A 19,284-nucleotide genomic window follows, 5' to 3' on the forward strand; every position below is an offset into this window, starting at 1 on the left:
GAGAACAGTAAACGCTGGACCATGAAACTGGACATCTGTGCCCCTCAGGTCATTTTCCCTGACGACTTCCAGTCAGGGGATCCAGTGCTTGTTGTTGTTGATTTAGGGAGGATTCTTCTCACAAACTTTCAAGGTACCTACCAACCACAGCATTTTATCCCAAAAATATCCAAAAGGTAACACTTAATGTTTTACTTTGACATCGTTTCTAATTCAGCTGATCATTTGTTTCTTGTAAAGATGACACTAAGACCAACTCCAAAGCTACTCAACGTGATGGAGAAGACATGAGTGATGATGAGTATCAGACTCCCCTTGCCACGCCACCAGAGTCTCCGCCTCCTGAACTGGACGTGCCTTTGAAAGAACAACTGAAAAGCCCTGAACTTCCAGGCCTAAAATATCCAGAGAGTACACATCCCTACAGCAGAAAGCTCTATGAAAAATACTCCATGTCTTTTAAGGATCTGCAGATAATGGTTGGTCGTTACAAGGACAATTGGAAACACCTTCAGGAAAGTGAGGTGGGGCCTACCCATGTGGTGGAGAAGTTCAATGTGCTGCTACAGTTAGAACAGAGGCTGCGCTACACATCCGATCCCCAGCTCCCCGGGGCCGTGCTGTCAGGAACCCTGCCGGACCTCAAGGTTCATATTAACTTTGAGAAAATGTCCGCTCTCAGGAATTGTCTGGCGAGGCTGAGCAGTCCAGCCGGTGAAAGTGACAAAGGCCAAAACAAAGGCTCAGATTTAAGGTCTCCAGATCCTCTCACTCTTCGTCATGACAAGATCTTTCAGAGGGAAGACAGCTCCTGGAAGCTGCAGGGTTCAGCCAAGAATCTCACTCAGAGCGTAATGACTTTAGAGCAGCACACACGGGAGGTCCTGGTGGAATCGCGTCTACTTTTGGCTGAATTCAACATCAACTACATGCAGCTCGGTGTGGAGAGTGATGGCCGCTACATATCTGTTCTTAAGGTTTTTGGCACAAACGCACATTTCGTCAAGCGACCGTATGACGCTGAGGTCTCCCTGACCGTCCACGGCCTTCTGCTGGTGGATACATTACAAACTTACGGCTCAGACTTTGACCTCCTGGTGGCTTCCCATAAGCATCTGAGTTTTGACATACCCACAGGCAGCTTGAAGGAGAGCCATCCATCATCCCCAATGTCATCTGATGGGAAGTCTCCTGATCATCATCAGAGTCATCATGTTGAGCCGTCAACTGGGATGCCCTTGGACACAATCACTCCCTTTAGTTCATTTCTCAAAGACCAAGATGCCCTCATTAAACTTGAGTACCAATTTGTAAACTCAGACTGCCCCTCCATGAATCTGGACAGCTCCCTTCAAGTAACTACCATGCAAGTCAACAATCTAGACATTATTCTCAATCCTGAAACCATGGTGGAGCTGCTCAAGTTCCTCCAAAAGTCTTTCCCCAAAGAAGATAACATATTGGCATCAGCAGCTCAACAAAATCCATCACAGCCTGTCAGTGAGGAAGAGGAGGGGACCTATCAGGCAACCTACGATCAGAACAAAGAGCTAACTGTGGAGATCCATCGCCTTAACCTGCTACTCCTTCGAACTGTGTCCACCGGCACTGTCCTAGGTGCAGAGAAGAAGGGGCTGAAGATCGCCACAGCCAGCATCACTGGTACAAAGATCAACGTGTCCATGGGCAGTCGGATGGATGTCAACGGTTCCCTGGGGTCGATGCAGTTGCTGGACCTGACTCAGGACGGAGGCCGAAGCCAATTTGTGGTCAGCATCGGCAGCGTAGAAGACAGCTCCTCAAGCGTTGGCGGATTATCATTCCTTGGTGACGTGGGGGGTTCTCCCTCAGAAGCTTTAAATTTCCGCTTTTTAGAGAAATCCCAAGGAGAGTGTTCTCTGCTCCTTCAAATGGCATCTTTACACTACAACCATTCGGCCAAGTTTCTAAAGGAGCTGACTCTATCTGCCAATGAGGTTGAAGACAATTTTCGTTCCATGTTGAAAAGCGCCGCCACCAAAGTGTCAACAGTTCTGGCTACAAAGACAGCAGAATACAGTGGCATGGTGTCGCTCTTTGAGACTCCCTCGCGGAGAGCCCGCACTCAGAGTCAGACCTGGACTTATCCATTTGAGGATGAGGAGGATGACCCCATAGAGGAAGCTGAAGCTAGCTTAGACACATTTTTGGTGAAGCTAACCCTGGACATCAGCATAGAATCCCCAGTTGTGTCCATTCCCCGTAAACCTGGACACCCTGAGCTCCTGGTTGGACATTTGGGAAGCATAACAATCCAGAACTTTGTCACTGGCCAAGACACTGAAGGTGAGAGGTTGCAGGTGTTGGTGAAGGACATTCGCCTCTATTCACTCAACATGAGTCATTTGATTTTGAAAAAGGCACCCAGAGGTGATACCACTCCGAGCTCCACGCTAATGTCAGTCAACGGTGAAGTCGGTCAGAATGAACCGCAGTTCACACGTCATGACTTCTTTGAATCCCTCAACCGTGGAAAAGGTGAGAACTTAAATATGATGCAGTACACAAGGTTCTGTTTGTGCAGATGACATTTTCTAAACACTGTGTTCTTGGTAACATACTTATGTTTTTTACTGGCCTATTATTTTGTTTTTTAGCTTTTCATATACTCAAAGACACCACCATACAGTTCTCCCTGGAGAAAATTCCCATTGGTGAGGACATGCAGTGTACCCTCCTGACCTCGGTGGAGTCCTGCAGGAGCACAGGTTTACTGAGAATTGAGGGGAAATTTGTCAACCCTGTTCAGGTACGTGTAATCGCAGAAAGAAAACTGTACCCTATATCACTATTTAAAAACTGTTTTTGTAGTTATCGTTCTATTGCTCAGCCCTAGAGGAAGCACGCCAAAGTCAGCTTCTTGCTGAAGTTGAACTAAGTATTAGATGCTTAAGTCAAAAAATCAGTTTAAATATACGGTTGTGGCAGTGACACAAATTGACTTGATGCATAACTTAGATATATTTGCTGATGAAAGTTTTTAAACTTATAAAATGTGACTAATTGTCGGTGTGCCTCAGAACCATATGGAAAAAAATTGCAAAAAAAAATAAAAAATCAACAGACATAGCAAACCTTGTGAAAACTAAATGTATGTGATTGCCAAAACTTCTGGGCACAACGGCACTGTGTGGTCCCATATCAGTTCCAGTTTTGGTGTTTGAGTATTTACAGATGCTGATCATTAACTGCATCAATATCGGACTGTTTCACACCAGGTGTTCCTGTGCAAGCCTGTGTACGAACAAGTCTTGCAGACTCTGGACAACCTGTCCTTGATCGAGGAACATCGCGTCACTCCGAGCCAGCCGCCCACACCCCCACCACCGACGCCTTCCTCCACCAGACCTCACCGCTTTCCTGACCCCCAGGGAGGACTCTTCACAAGGGACCCTCCCTACATCAGTTTTTCTCACTCGTCACTGTCCGCGCCCTTGTCTTTACAGTCCCACAACCTCCCTCTGCCCTCTCCGTCGTCGTTCACTCAGCTCAGAGTCACCTTACATGTGGCAGAACTGCAGGTTCAGCTCAGTGCTGACCTCACCCAAGGCTCCCAGGGCTTAGTTAGCCTGTGCTTCCAAGACCTGGAAGGAGACTTTACCAAAGACCATCCTCACTTACTGGCAGTTGAGCTGGCTCTACGCTCACTGCTCATGGAAGACCTCTTAGAGCAGAACCCCAAGTCCAAGTACAAACATTTAATGGTGTCCCGCGGAGCTCCCAAACCCTCCTCGCTGAGTCCGAAGGAGTACCTCTCTCAAAGCTGTCCGTCTGCATCCAATGCCTTGTGCCCAGACATGCCACGCTCATTGCCTTCCCATATGGAGGAGGCCCAGAATGTCTTCCAGCTCTACCAGAGGCATCCGAGCACCCCTTCAGCTAACAGCCGCAAACCTAAGAGGGGCCCAGATTGTCCCAGTACTCCACCGCCCTCACCTACCCACTCTATACCGTCTGCACAGCCTCCCCCAGACTTCGATAACTCATTAGTTCATATCAGCGTGCTACTGGTGGACCAAAACCACCCTGAGTTCAAAATGCGCTACGGCAGTGTGGGGCGAAGTGTGGACGTCGACTTTAACTGCCTTGACGTCTTAATCACATTACAGACGTGGGTGGTCATCCTAGACTTTTTTGGCATTGGCTCCACAGCCAATAACCACGCAGTAAAGGTACCCACAGTGTCCTCACAACCTGCGCCGAGACATCTACTGTGTGAGCCTGACATGAGTGACGAAGAGGTCACAGAAGTCGTCAACACCAAAGTGGACCTAAAGGTAGGCATGTGGGCCTTTTGCATCCTGAACGGAATTCTGTGGGAAGGAGTCTTCAAGTCCACAGGAAGCAGAAACGAACAGTGTGTTTTTAACGGACCTGCCTCATATCAGTTTGGAAAGAGTTTGAAGTTGGTTTTCAAAATTATCCAGAAGTCAGGAGTATCCCCTGCCCTGAGATGCTGGGAATGTGCCCGCATAAGCAAAGGCCCAATCCCAATTCACCTCCTGGCCCCTCTCCCTTTAATCCCAGTTCTAAGGGGTAGTGGTTGAAATGGTCCAACCCTTCCAGACCTGTTCCGTCATCATCAGTCATCAATGTCACTATAAACAGATGTAACTTTGTTTGGGACATAATTCTCCATGTGGGCAGCAGCTGGAACTGTCTGTGTTCCATGGGCTTTGGACATCTGTTTACCACTATAGACCACAAACCACCACACTAATGACATCTGTTTACCACTATAGACCACAAACCACCACACTAATGACATCTGTTTACCACTATAGACCACAAACCACACTAATGCCAACCAGAACACACTGAAGGGTTGGACCATTTCAGAGAGGAATGTTTACACCACTGTCCCTTAGAATGGAGTTTAAAGAGGTAGGGCCAAAGGGGTCGGGGTTAGGGGGAGGGCCAAGGGGTGAATTGGGTTCGGGCCAATATCCTTCCACTGAAACTAGCTGACTAATGGGAATGATCCAGTTCCTCATGAATCCAACGTGAACGTTTTCAGTCGTTCGACTCCTGAAATAGAGGATAATAAACTGATAGAACGCACAAGTGGGAGAACCGCTGGAGCTGTGGTGGCACTTCTGTCCTTAAGGCGTGTAGAAGCAGCCACAAACTATCAGTAGTGATGAGCGTTAGGCTAACAGTTAATGCATTAGGCTAGCAGTTAATGCATTAGGCTAATGGTTCATGTATTAGGCTAACAGTTAATGCATTAGGCCAACGGTTCATATATTAGGCTAACGGTTCATGCATTAGGCTAACAGTTCATGTATTAGACTAATGGTTAATGCATTAGTCTAACGGGTAACACATTAGGCTAACAGTTAATGCATTAGGCTAACGGTTAATGCATTAGGCTAACGGTTAATGCATTAGGCTAACAGGTAACACATTAGGCTACCGGTTCATGAATTAGACTAATGGTTAATGCATTAGTCTAACGGGTAACACATTAGGCTAACGTTAATGGATTAGGCTAACGGGTAACGCATTAGGCTAACGGGTAACGCATTAGGCTAACGGTTAATGCATTAGGCTAACGGTTAATGCATTAGGCTAACGGTTCATGCATTAGGCTAATGGTTCATGTATTAGGCTAACAGTTCATGTATTAGGCTAACGGTTAATGCATTAGGCTAACGGTTAATGCCTTCTGAGGCTTTCACACATATATCATGTGTTTAGAAGCAAATGTCAGGTTTTTCTTGATGCAGCAGAACTTGAGCCTGTGTTCTAGCTTCAAAGACAAACTCCAACTGTCCGTCAAAGTAACTCTGCGGTCCAACCATCTTCAACTAAAAGGCCACAGTTGTACCATTCATCGCCTCTGTCTGATGTGTGTTTGTGAACTGAACTGTTCATCCAATCAGAGCTGCCTCAGTTCGGTCCTCTGTAAATCTACTTCCTGTGCAGTGGGGCTTGTCTGTAAATCTACTTCCTGTGCAGTGGGGTCCTTTGTAAATTTACTTCCTGTGCAGTGGGGTCCTCAGTAAATCTACTTCCTGTGCAGTGGGGTCCTTTGTAAATTTACTTCCTATGCAGTGGGGCTTGTCTGTAAATCTACTTCCTGTGAAGTGGGTTTGTGTGGTTTGTTTTTCATCTTGTGTCAGCGTCTGCTTTTTCATTCTCAGGTTCACTCTTTGACTCTCGTGTTGAACAAGAAACTGAATGAACTTGCCCGAGCCAGTGTTTCAAAGTTATCGGCTCACTTGGAAATGTTGGGTGCGTATGAAAGTTTATTTTTTTAATTGGATGAAATGAGCCGTGCAAAACAAAATAATGAAAGACAGTGTTTTGTTTACACTTTTCAGAGGGAGATCTGGCACTGCAGGGCAGTTTAGGAAGTTTGTCCCTTAGTGACCTGACGCCGCACGGAGATTTGTACCAAGAACGCTTCACCACCCGAGGAGGAGAGGCCCTGGTCTTCAACATCCACAAGTAGGCACCGCAGAAACACAAGGAGTTCCAGGGATCTGACCGACATGTCAGCCAACTCTGTGTCTGTTGACTAATGCCGCCTTTCCACTACATGGAACCGGCTCGACTCCACTCCACTCTGGTACCAGGTCCTATTCCAGACCGTTTCCAGTACAGGACTCTAGTACCAGGTCCTATTCCAGACCGTTTCCATTAGAGGACTCTGGTACCAGGTCCTATTCCAGACCGTTTCCATTACAGTGATCCCTCGTTTATCGCGAGGGTTATGTTCTAAAAATAACCTGCAATAGGCGAAATCCGCAAAGTAGTCAGCTTTATTTTTTACAATTATTATATATGTTTTAAGGCTGTAAAACCCCTCACCACACACTTTATACACTTTATTCCGTAATGGTGCCCTACAGCCGTGTAACTTCTCCCTTCCTTCAGCGTATCCAGAATTCCAACTTTTTGTGCGATGGTTAGCATCTTCCTCTGCCTTTTGGGTGCGACCGCAGGTGCCTTTGTCGTTGCAGAAAGTTTCGTCAACATTGTGGGTTTTGTCGGGGAGAAAACTGTCAAACATACAGCACTTCAGAGTCACACTGCTAGAAATCGAACATTTATGTAAATGTGGCAGAAGAACGCATTCTGTACTGTACAGGAGACACGGCACGGAGGAGAGTGACTGACAATGGTCTACGGTCCCTTAGCCAATCAGGACACAGAACACAATGCGCGTTCATATGCTGTAAAAAAAAAAAGCATGCAAAATTGCACTAAAAAAAAATCCACAAAACAGGGAGGCCACGAAAGGTGAACTGCGTTACAGTGAGAGACAAGTGTACAGGATACTCCCCACTTTCCAGTACCTGGTCGTCATAGCGATGCGGTGCATTACTTCTGTGTCGTCTGCTCAGAGTCGCTGATAAACTCACTGGTTGCCTGTTGTCTCGTCAAACTCCTCCTGAATTTTTGCGTCTGAACCTCCTGGACAAACCATGGTGTACTTTTACAGACTGTCATCATGTAGATTCACCTACTGACAGATTTACTGGAAAAGGGCGGGGCACACACACCACTCTGACCAATCAGAGGTCTGCAGTGTTTACACAGTGTCACCTTTAGTATCTGGTCCCCAGTCCTGGAACCTCAGTGGAGGTGATACCAAAAAACTAGTACCAGGTACCAGATTCCAAAAAACTAGAACCAGGTACCAGAGTCCAAAAAACTAGTACCAGGTACCAGATTCCAAAAAACTGGAACCAGGTACCAGAGTCCAGGTCTGTTTTCGTAATGGAAATGCAAAAAGGACAAGTCAAGTCGAGCCGGTACCATGCAGACCGGACCCTTTGATGGACCAGACCAGACCCTTTGGTGGGCTGGACTGGACCCTTTGGTGGGCTGGATTTTGCTCCTGGTCCGCATGTTTGACCCCCCTGTTTTCATATTTGGACCTAATGTTATTGTGATGTCATTGGTGAAGCAGTGCTGCCCATGTCCTCAGTGAACTGAACAGAGGTTGGTTCTGGTTGGTTCTGGTGTGTCCAGGTACGGCCATCCTGATCCGCACCTGGACAGGGAGTGTGACATCAGGGTGTGTATGAAGATGGCCTCCGTCCACTACGTCCACACTCAGCGGTTCCAGGCTGAGGTGGTGGCCTTCATCCAACACTTCACCCAACTGCAGGATGTCCTGGGAAGACAGAGGGCCGCCATGGAGGGACAGGCTGTAAGTCCACCTTAAAGACCCTTAAAGACCCAAATGTCCACCTGTAACCCTTAAAGACCCAAATGTCAAACAGGTGGACAGATGGACAGTTGGGCAAGTGGACATTTGGATAGGTGGAAAGATGGACAGTTGGACCGGTGGACAGATGGACAGGTGGATAGATGGGCAGGTGGACATTTGGACAGGTGGATAGATGGACAGGTGGACAGTTGGACACATGGACAGGCGGACAGATGGTCAGATGGACAGTGTGGTCCAGTCCTTATCAGTCTGTGTTCTACCTCTACAGATCCGGGACCAGCCCCAGCGGGCCTCCAGGGTTCTGCTGGACATCGAGGCCGGGGCACCGGTCATCCTGGTCCCAGAAAGTTCCCGGTCCTCCAGGGTCATCGTGGCCAACCTGGGCCAGCTGAAGGTACAGAACCAGTTCCTGCCGGCGGGGACATACGGGACCTTCTCCCTCAAAGACAAGGTAGAGAAACTGACCATGGTCCATGCCTTTGTCCCTGCTCTGGTGAGTCCAGCGGCATGTCCACCCACTGCCCCCTCCCCCATTCTCTAACAACATTGCATTCATTTAACACTGGATTCTTTTAACACTACCACCTGTCCTCCTGCAAAGGCACACAAACAGACACCAGATAGAGTTAAAATAACACCATGGACCTGGTCCTGCTGGCGTCCCCCTACAGTCCACCCAAAGGACCTGAACACAAAGTCTGAAGGACCCAAACCTCCACAGTGTTGCTTTAACTCATCCTTCTTTTCTTTTCTCAGTTCTTTTCTTCATGTCAGGTGTTAAATGAATCCATTGTTGCCTGATCCTGTTTATTTCCATCATTAACACGTTCACTGGTCGTTGTCTGACTTCAGTTAAATGTGTGAATATTTGAGGTTCTGCTGATGTTCTTGGACCCATTTACTGTGGAGAACATCAGCAGAACCACAGTGTGAGGCGCATCCTTCCATCATCTAAGACCCATGGACAGATGAACAGACACCTGTAGCATGTCTTCAGTAGGACGGAACAGATGTGTCCAAACAGTCTGTAGGACATGTGGGTGGACAAGCTTTGACTGTGAGGACGGACTACTGTGAGGACAGAGGACTGTTTCTGTTCCATGTATTGTGGATGCATTAACAGTAGCTCAGTGATGGTCTCAGTCTGTCTCCTACATTTATGTTTTCTTGTGAAGAATCTGATCCTGCATGCAAACTCATACAAGGATCCAACCCATTACCAGGTACTGAGCGTGTGTGTGTGTGTGCATGCATGTGTGTGTGTGTGTGTGTGTGTGTGTGTGTGGTGTGTGTGTGCTGTGGAAAAGGCTCCGTTCACACATGTGACCTGGATCTGATCTGTTACAGACAGTCTGAACAGCACTAATCTGACCCGGACCACTTTCATATGCGGTCCTAAATCTGAACTGTGCCTTCAGACCTGCTATGGGCAGAGCCTTAGACCTCCCGTGGGCAGAGCCTCAGACCTGCTGTGGGTGGAGCCTCAGTTACTGAGTGAACAGAGGTGCCGGTCTGAGTCTGTCTGAACATGTGGTTGAACATGACCTTTACGCGGAGGCGGGGTCATGTGTAAATGTCCCGCCCACTCCCTTCTTTCCAGCCTCCTCATTGGGTGTAATGTGGTTCGATCCTCCTGTTGAATCAGTGAGTTCAATAGGACCATGGGACTGAAGGTACATACTGGTGTCTGTCAGTGACATCACTGCCTTTGACCATATGTGGTCACTTCAGTGGATGCTGTGGTTCTGGGCCCGACACAGAAGCTGTCAGTGGGCGGGCTTACATACATGATTGACAGCTATAATTGTTGATCAGTGTTAAAGTGTGACTAGAAAAGGGTCTGATGTTTACGACAGTGTCAGCAGGATGGATGTGGACTGGACTGGACTGGCACAGAACTGGAATAGGACTGGACTAGACTAGGACTGGACTGGACTGGACAGGAACAGGACTGGGACAGGACTGGGACAGGACTGGACTGGACTGGACTGGACTGGACTGGGCTGGGACAGGACTGGGACAGGACTGGACTGGACTGGGACAGAACTGGAACAGGACTGGGACAGGACTGGACTGGACTGGACTGGGCTGGGACAGGACTGGACTGGGACAGAACTGGAACAGGATTGGTCTGGGACTGGACTAGGACAGGTCTAGGACTGGACTGGCACCGGACTGGACTAGGACTGGGACTGGACTGAACATGTTGTTGTTGTCTGTGTTTAATTTAATCTGTGTGTTCCATTAAAAGGAGCATGTGAGGAGGGCAACAGAGAGGAGTCCTGAGGAGGACAAGGCCCCAGACCCCCCCAAGAGCACCACCAGGAGCCCCCCAGCCTCCACAGGGTTCACCCTGCAAAAACCACAGCCCCCAACGTCCAGATCAGACCCTCAGAAGGGCCCCCCTGACCCCCCTGACCCCCCTGGACCCCCCAGCACCTCAGGTACAGTAATGCTGCATTTCCACTGCATGGAACCGACTCCACTCTGGTACCAGGTCCTATTCCAGACCTTTTCCATTCCAGGATACTACCCACTTTCCAGTACCTGATCATCATAGCGATGCGGTGCGTTCCTTCTGTGTGCTCTGCTCACAGTTGCTGATAAACTCACTGGTTGCCTGTTGTCTGGTCAAACTCCTGCTGAATGTTTGCGTCTGAACCTCCTGGACAAACCATGGCGTAGTTTTACAGACTGTCATCATGTGGATTCACCTACTGACAGATTTACACAGTGTCACCTTTTAATATCTGGTCCCCAGTCCTGGAACCTCAGTGGAGGAGAGACCAAAAAACTAGTGCCAGGTACCGGATTCAAGGTCCTTTTTCATAATGGAAACGTTAAAAGGCCGAGTCGAGTCGATACCACATAGTGGAAACGCAGCATGAGAGTTTGGAGGGGGAGAGAGGAGGAGGTTCATATATATTTGCTGGAACCCAGACATCAGCTATAGAAGTGTCTTTGAGTGTCCAAACAGTGCTATATATATATATATATATATATATATATATATATATTTATATATACAGTACAGACCAAAAGTTTGGACACCTTCTCATTCTTCGCATTTTCTTTATTTTCATGACTATTTACATTGTAGATTCTCACTGAAGGCATCAAAACTATAAATGAACACATGTGGAATTATGTACTTAACAAAAAAGTGTGAAATAACTGAAAACATCTCTTATATTCTAGTTTCTTCAAAGTAGCCACCCTTAGCTCTGATGACTGCCTTGCACACCCTTGGCATTCTCTTGATGAGCTTCCAGAGGTAGTCACCTGAAATGGTTTCCACTTCATAGCTGTGCCTTGTCAGGGTTACTTAGTGGAATTTCTTGCCTTATTGATGGGGTTGGGACCATCAGTTGTGTTGTGCAGAAGTCAGGTTGATGCACAGCTGACAGCCCTATTGGACAACTGTTAGAATGCATATTATGGCGAGAACCAATCAGCTAAGTAAAGACAAACGAGTGGCCATCATTACTTTAAGAAATGAAGGTCAGTCAGTCCGGAAAATTGCAAAAACTTTGAATGTGTCCCCAAGTGCAGTCGCAAAAACCATCAAGCGCTCCAACGAAACTGGCTCACATGAGGACCGCCCCAGGAAAGGAAGACCAAGAGTCACCTCTGATGCTGAAGATAAGTTCATCTGAGTCACCAGCCTCAGAAATCGCAAATTAACAGCAGCTCAGATTAGAGACCAGATGAATACCACACAGAGCTCTAGCAGCAGACACATCTCTACAACAACTGTTAAGAGGAGACTGCGTGAATCAGGACTTCATGGTCAAACAGCTGCTAGGAAACCACTGCTCAGGAGAGGCAACAAACACAAGAGATTTATTTGGGCCAAGAAACCCAAGGAATGGACATTAGACCAGTGGAAATCTGTGCTTTGGTCTGATGAGTCCAAATTTCAGATCTTTGGATCCAACCGCCGTGTCTTTGTGCGACGCAGAAAAGGTGAACGGATGGATGCTACATGCCTGGTTCCCACCGTGAAGCATGGAGGGGGAGGTGTGATGGTGTGGGGGTGCTTTGCTGGTGACGCTGTTGGGGATTTATTCAAGAGTGAAGGCAACCTGAATCAGCATGGCTACCACAGCATCCTGAAGTGACATGCCATTCCATCCGGTTTGCGTTTAGTTGGACCATCATTTATGTTTCAACAGGACAATGACCCCAAACACACCTCCAGGCTGTGTGAGGGATATTTGACCAAGAAGGAGAGTGATGGAGTGCTGCGCCAGATGACCTGGCCTCCACAGTCACCGGACCTGAACCCAATCGAGATGGTTTGGGGTGAGCTGGACTGCAGAGTGAAGGCAAAAGGGCCAACAAGTGCTAAGCATCTGTGGGAATTTCTTCAAGACTGTTAGGAAACCATTTCAGGTGACTACCTCTGGAAGCTCATCAAGAGAATGCCAAGAGTGTGCAAGGCAGTCATCAGAGCTAAGGGTGGCTACTTTGAAGAAACTAGAATATAAGAGATGTTTTCAGTTATTTCACACTTTTTTGTTAAGTACATAATTCCACATGTGTTCATTCATAGTTTTGATGCCTTCAGTGAGAATCTACAATGTAAATAGTCATGAAAATAAAGAAAATGCAAAGAATGAGAAGGTGTGTCCAAACTTTTGGCCTGTACTGTATGTATATATATATATATATATATATATATGTACACTGAACAAAAATATAAACGCACCACTTTTGTTTTTGCTCCCATTTTTCATGAGCTGAACTCAAAGATCTAAAACTTTTTCTGTGTACACACAAGGTTTATTTCTCTCAAATATTGTTCACAAATCGGTCTAAATTTGTGTTAGTGAACACTTCTTTGCTGAGATAATCCATCCACCTCACAGGTGTGGCAGATCAAGATGCTGATTAGACAGCATGATTTTTGCGTAGGTGTGCCTTAGGCTGGCCACAATAAAAGGCCACTCCAAAATGTGCAGTTTTATCACACAGCACAATACCACAGATGTCACAAGTTTTGAGGGAATATGCAATTGGCATGCTGACTTCAGGAATCTCCACCAGAGCTTTTGCCTGTGAATTGAATGTTCATTTCTCTACCATAAGCCATCTCCAAAGCTGTTTCAGAGAATTCATGAAGAAGACTGTGCGAGGAAAATGGTGGTCACACCAAATACTGACTGGTTTTCTGACCCCCCTGGACCACCCAATACAGTAAAACTGCACATTTTAGAGTGGCCTTTTATTGTGGCCAGCCTAACTCACACCTGTGCAATAATCCTGCTGTCTAATCAGGATCTTGATATGCCACACCTGAGGTGGATGGATTATCTCAGCAAAGGACAAAGGAGAAGTGCTCACTAACACAGATTTAGACAAATTTATGAACAATATTTGAGAGAAATAGGCCTTGTGTGTACATAGAAAAAGTTTTAGATCTTTGAGTTCAGCTCATGGAAAATGGGAGCAAAAACAAAAGTGGTGCGTTTATATTTTTGTTCAGTGTATATATATATATATATATATATATATATATATATATATATAGAGAGAGAGAGAGAGAGAGAGAGAGAGAGAGAGAGTAGAACCATGTCAAACCTGCAGGACTGTGGTTCTCCAGGACCAGGGTTGGACACCCCTGCTCTACTGTGTGGTGGATGTTATTCAGTGTTCTTCAGTGGTCCTTGTGTCTCCTCTCTGTAGACCAAATGTGTCCTCTGTCTTTAGACCATGTGTGTCTTTTGGACGTCATGGCGTTGGACCTCCAGCAGATGGACATCTTTGCAGCTGAACGCTTGGGCATCCAACCCCGGGACAGCGGCTCATCCTCAGAATCATGTGACCTCATCGTCTTTCCGTCCTACTCCGTCCGCCGTGTGGGAGGAAACCTGCTGAAGGACTGCTGTCGACTGAAACTGCAAGTGGAACGCAACCTGGACAAGTAAGGACTGGTCTGGAGGGTCTGCAGCAGGGTCTGGAGGGTCTGAGGGGTCTGCAGCAGGGTCTGAGGGGTCTGCAGGGTCTGGACTGAACTGAACTGTGGACCTGCAGGTTTTTGGTAGGTCCCCCTAACCCTAACCCTATGTGTTTTCTGTCTTTCAGAGAGCTGAGTCATGTTGTCCCAGATATGTGTGTCCATGGCAGTCTGTCCTCAGTCCACTGCTCTTTGGACCTGGAACACTATCAGCTGATCCGAGGTCTGCTGGAGAACAACCTGGGAGAACCAGTGGAAGAGTTCCTACGGCCGTACAACCTGCAGGACCCCAGCACCTATGTAAGAACCAGAACCACAAACCCAGAACCACAACCACAGAACCAGAACCACTGACACACACCAGAACCAGAACCACAGACATAAACCAGCACCCAGAACCACAGACACAAACCAGCACCCAGAATCAGAACCACAGACAAACCCATATCTGTTCATAGTTTCATCTAGAACGTAGTGGGTCCTACTGGTCATGTGACCTGAGTGGGTGTGGTCTCCCGACCTGAGTGGGTGTGGTCATGTGACCTCAGTGGGTGTGGTCTCCTGACCCCTTATCCTCTTCTGTCTCTCTCTCTGTGTCAGACGGTGCTGAGTGGGGACGTGTACACCAGTCTGTCCTTCATGGTGGACATGATGGACGTCAGCCTGGAGCTGTTGGACAGTCCCAAAGACCACCCACGCACACGCTCATTAGCCAGGTGAGAACAGCCTCCAAACAGAACCACAAAAGAACCGCTCCATTGAAGTCCAGGGCCAGTGCAGGGTTCCTGGGTTCTTGGCGGTTCTGGGCGGTTTTGGGTTCCAGTCTCAGCTGGACCACAGCCTGTCCATATTCAGTTGGTCTATACTCTGTCTGTGCCTCTGGATGAACAACATCTGCATTTACTCCCAAAGTACCCAATGCTAATGCTAATGCTAATGCTAGGCAGCTGTGGCTCTGGATAAGGAACATCTGCATCTGCATTTCAATCAGGACACCAAGATCCTTCTACACATGAACCACCTCTAGGACATTTCCCTCTAAAGTAGACACTACTGGGATAGTTTCAGGCCACTTCTTAGAGTTTGAGAATAACATCATCTTAGTCTTTTCAGTATTGATAAGTTTCAACTGAAGAAGTGAGTGCTGGATGGTATCAAAAACTTTCTGCAAGTGTTCTATGGCTTGAGTAAGAGTTGAGTATGGCTTGTGGTTCCTCATAGTCCACTCAGTCTAATCAGGTTCTTGTGGTTCCTCTGGTTCCTGGTAGTCCCCTCAGTCTAACCTGTGCTGTTTCTCTTTGGTTCTTTGGTTCCTTTAGGTTTGACTTCATGAAGTCCAAGCTGCTCTTTGAGAGTTTCTCCAACGGTTCCAAGTCGGTCAACCTCGTGTCTCACTCTCTGCTGGCGTACGACACCCGGTTCTCTGAGTCCAGAACCGGTCCCAGAGGAACCAGCAGAAGCGGACACAACGTCTTTGACTGCATTCTGCAGCCATCAAGAACAGGAACCAACCGAGCGTCACTGCAGCTGGAACTGCACTACAGGTACAGGGATCACATGAGCACAGGTCTGATCACATGACCAGAGGTCTGACCACATGTCCATGTGTCCACCTGTCCACATATGCAGAACCTGTCCCTCCTCTGGTTCTGGTTCTCAACCCTGGACTTTATGGGTTCTGGTTGTGGTTCTGGTTCTAAACTCTGGTCATTATGGGTTCTGGTCCTGGTCCTGGTTCTGGTCCCAAACCCAGGTCTTTGTGTCCTCTTCTGTCCTTCAGGTCCACTCGGGACTCATCCTCCTTCACGGTGGTCCTCAACAACCTGAGGGTCTTCCTCATCTTTGATTGGCTGCAACTGGTGCGGGACTTTCTGCGGGTTCCGGTGGACCAGACGGGTGGACCTTCAGAACTGCCCCAGGTCCAGCCTGGTACTGTCTGCACCAGTTCTGCCTCTGCCTCTGGCTCCGCCTCTGCATCCTCTGGGAACGGCGCCGTCATGCCCAAGACCGTCAAGATAGGCGTGGTCACCAAGAGGTCCACAGTACCGGTGACCCAGGACCGACGGCTGGAGGTCAAGGTCAACATCACAGGTCGGCTGAGACCCAGACCACCCAGACCCATGACCCCCCAGACCCTAGACCCTAGACCCCCTAGACACTAGACCCCCCGGACCACCCAGACCCTAGACCCCCAGCTGACACCCACACCCCCCAGACCCCCCAGATGAGACCCACACCCATAACCCCCGAGATCCACACCCCCCCAGACCCCCCAGTTGATACCCAGACCCTAGAACCCCCAGACCCCCTAGACCCCCTAGACCCCCTAGACCCCCCAGAGCCCCCAGACCCTAGACCCCCCAGACCCACACCCCCAAGGCCAACACCCCCCAGACCCAGACCCCCTAGACCCCAGATCCTAGACCCCCCAGACCACCCAGACCCAGACCACTAAGACCCAGACCCCTCAGACCCCCCAGCTGATACCCAGACCCCCAACCCATTCAGACCAGTGCCTGTGTTTCACACTGTCTGTCTGTGTGTCTGTCCTTCTGTCTGTCTGTGTGTCTGTCTGTCTTCAGGTACAGAGTTCGTGGTAGTGGAGGACTGCTCCAGTCTGGACACCAGTGCCATCATTCTGAAAGGAACCACTGTCCTCACATACAAGCCCCGCCTCCTGGACAGACCCTTCTCGGGAAGCCTCGCTGGGATAGAGGTAAGGGACCACCATTAACCCTTAAAGACCCTTAAAGGCCTAAACGTCCACCTTTAACCCTTAAAGACCCTTAAAGACCTAAATGTCCACCTTTAACCCTTACGGACCCAAACGTCCACCTTTAACCTTTAAAGACCCTTAAAGACCTTTATAGACCCAAACATCCACCTTTTACCCTTAAAGACCCTTACAGACCCAGATGTCCGCCTTTAACCATTAAAGACCCTTAAAGGCCCTTACAGACCCAAACGTCCACCTTTAACCCTTAAAGACCCTTATAGACCCAAACGTCCACCTTTAACCCTTAAAGACCCTTAAAGACCTAAATGTCCACCTTTAACCCTTACGGACCCAAACGTCCACCTTTAACCCTTAAAGACCCTTAAAGACCTTTATAGACCCAAACATCCACCTTTTACCCTTAAAGACCATTACAGACCCAGATGTCCGCCTTTAACCATTAAAGACCCTTAAAGGCCCTTACAGACCCAAACGTCCACCTTTAACCCTTAAAGACCCTTAAAGACCTAAACGTCCACCTTTAACCCTTACGGACCCAAACGTCCACCTTTAACCCTTAAAGACCTTTATAGACCCAAACATCCACCTTTTACCCTTAAAGACCCTTACAGACCCAGATGTCCACCTTTAACCATTAAAGACCCTTAAAGGCCCTTACAGACCCAAACGTCCACCTTTAACCCTTAAAGACCCTAACAGACCCAAACGTCCACCTTTAACCCTTAAAGGCCCTTACAGACCCAGACGTCCACCTTTAACCCTTAAAGACCCTTACAGACCCAAACATCCACCTTTAACCCTTAAAGGCCCTTACAGACCCAAACGTCCACCTTTAACCCTTAAAGACCCTTACAGACCCAGACGTCCACCTTTAACCCTTAAAGGCCCTTACAGACCCAGACGTCCACCTTTAACCCTTAAAGGCCCTTACAGACCCAAACGTCCACCTTTAACCCTTAAGACCCTTACAGACCCAGACGTCCACCTTTAACCCTTAAAGGCCCTTACAGACCCAGACGTCCACCTTTAACCCTTACAGACCCAAACGTCCACCTTTAACCCTTAAAGGCCCTTACAGACCCAAACGTCCACCTTTAACCCTTAAAGGCCCTTACAGACCCAAACGTCCACCTTTAACCCTTTGTGTCCCAGGTGTTCTCCTGTCGTCTGGGCAGTGAACAGGAGACGGCCCTGTCAATCATCGACCCTGTCAATGTTCAGATTGAGCTGTGTGGAAGTCCCACCTACCAGAGCAGCTCCGGCCTATTGGATGCCTTCAACGTAGAGGACATCCCCCCACTGTTGGAGGTCAGAACACACCTGAACACATACCTGAACACACACCTGAACACACGCCTGAACACACGCCTGAACACACACCTAAACACACACCTGAACACACACCTGAACACACGCCTGAACACACACCTAAACACACACGCCTGAACACACACCTAAACACACACCTGAACACACGCCTGAACACACACCTAAACACACACGCCTGAACACACCCCTGAACACACACCTGAACACATACCTGAACACACACCTGAACACACACCTAAACACACACGCCTGAACACACGTCTGAACACACACCTAAACACACACGCCTGAACACACCCCTGAACACACACCTGAACACATACCTGAACACACACCTGAACACACACCTAAACACACACGCCTGAACACACGCCTGAACACACACCTAAACACACATGCCTGAACACATACCTAAACACACACACCTGAACACACACGCCTGAACACACGCCTGAACACACACCCGAACACACACGCCTGAACACACACCCGAACACATACCTGAACACACACCTGAACACACACCTAAACACACACCTAAACACACATGCCTGAACACATACCTGAACACATACCTGAACACACACCTGAACACACACCTAAACACACATGCCTGAACACATACCTGAACACACACCTAAACACACACACCTGAACACACACGCCTGAACACACGCCTGAACACACACCTGAACACACACGCCTGAACACACACCCGAACACATACCTTAACACACACCTGAACACACACGCTGAACACACGCCTGAACACACGCCTAAACACACACCTGAACACACGCCTGAACACACCTGAACACACGCCTGAACACACACCTGAACACACCTGAACACACGCCTGAACACATGCCTGAACACACGCCTAAACACACACCTGAACACACGCCTGAACACACACCTAAACACACACCTGAACACACCTAAACACACACCTGAACACACCTGAACACACACCTAAACATACACCTGAACACACCTGAACACCCACCTGAACACACCTAAACACACACCTAAACA

General features: G+C 48.3%; 1 protein-coding gene across 1 annotated transcript in view; it reads left to right on the forward strand.

Moving 5' to 3' along the window:
* vps13d (vacuolar protein sorting 13 homolog D) overlaps positions 1–19,284 on the forward strand; it is a 116,079-nt gene that overhangs the window by 16,480 nt on the left and 80,315 nt on the right. The window contains exons 18-33 of the mRNA XM_030130189.1: positions 1–133; positions 241–2,517; positions 2,637–2,788; positions 3,258–4,316; positions 6,186–6,276; positions 6,366–6,492; positions 8,023–8,203; positions 8,493–8,675; positions 10,476–10,668; positions 13,937–14,150; positions 14,312–14,483; positions 14,784–14,899; positions 15,503–15,727; positions 15,964–16,274; positions 16,766–16,899; positions 18,073–18,228. Of these exons, the coding sequence (XP_029986049.1) occupies positions 1–133; positions 241–2,517; positions 2,637–2,788; positions 3,258–4,316; positions 6,186–6,276; positions 6,366–6,492; positions 8,023–8,203; positions 8,493–8,675; positions 10,476–10,668; positions 13,937–14,150; positions 14,312–14,483; positions 14,784–14,899; positions 15,503–15,727; positions 15,964–16,274; positions 16,766–16,899; positions 18,073–18,228 (5,724 nt within the window). The remainder of the gene's footprint in view (positions 134–240; positions 2,518–2,636; positions 2,789–3,257; positions 4,317–6,185; positions 6,277–6,365; positions 6,493–8,022; positions 8,204–8,492; positions 8,676–10,475; positions 10,669–13,936; positions 14,151–14,311; positions 14,484–14,783; positions 14,900–15,502; positions 15,728–15,963; positions 16,275–16,765; positions 16,900–18,072; positions 18,229–19,284) is intronic.

This window comes from Sphaeramia orbicularis, unplaced genomic scaffold (genome assembly GCF_902148855.1).
Source record: "Sphaeramia orbicularis unplaced genomic scaffold, fSphaOr1.1, whole genome shotgun sequence".
Classification (NCBI taxonomy): Eukaryota; Metazoa; Chordata; class Actinopteri; order Kurtiformes; family Apogonidae; genus Sphaeramia; species Sphaeramia orbicularis.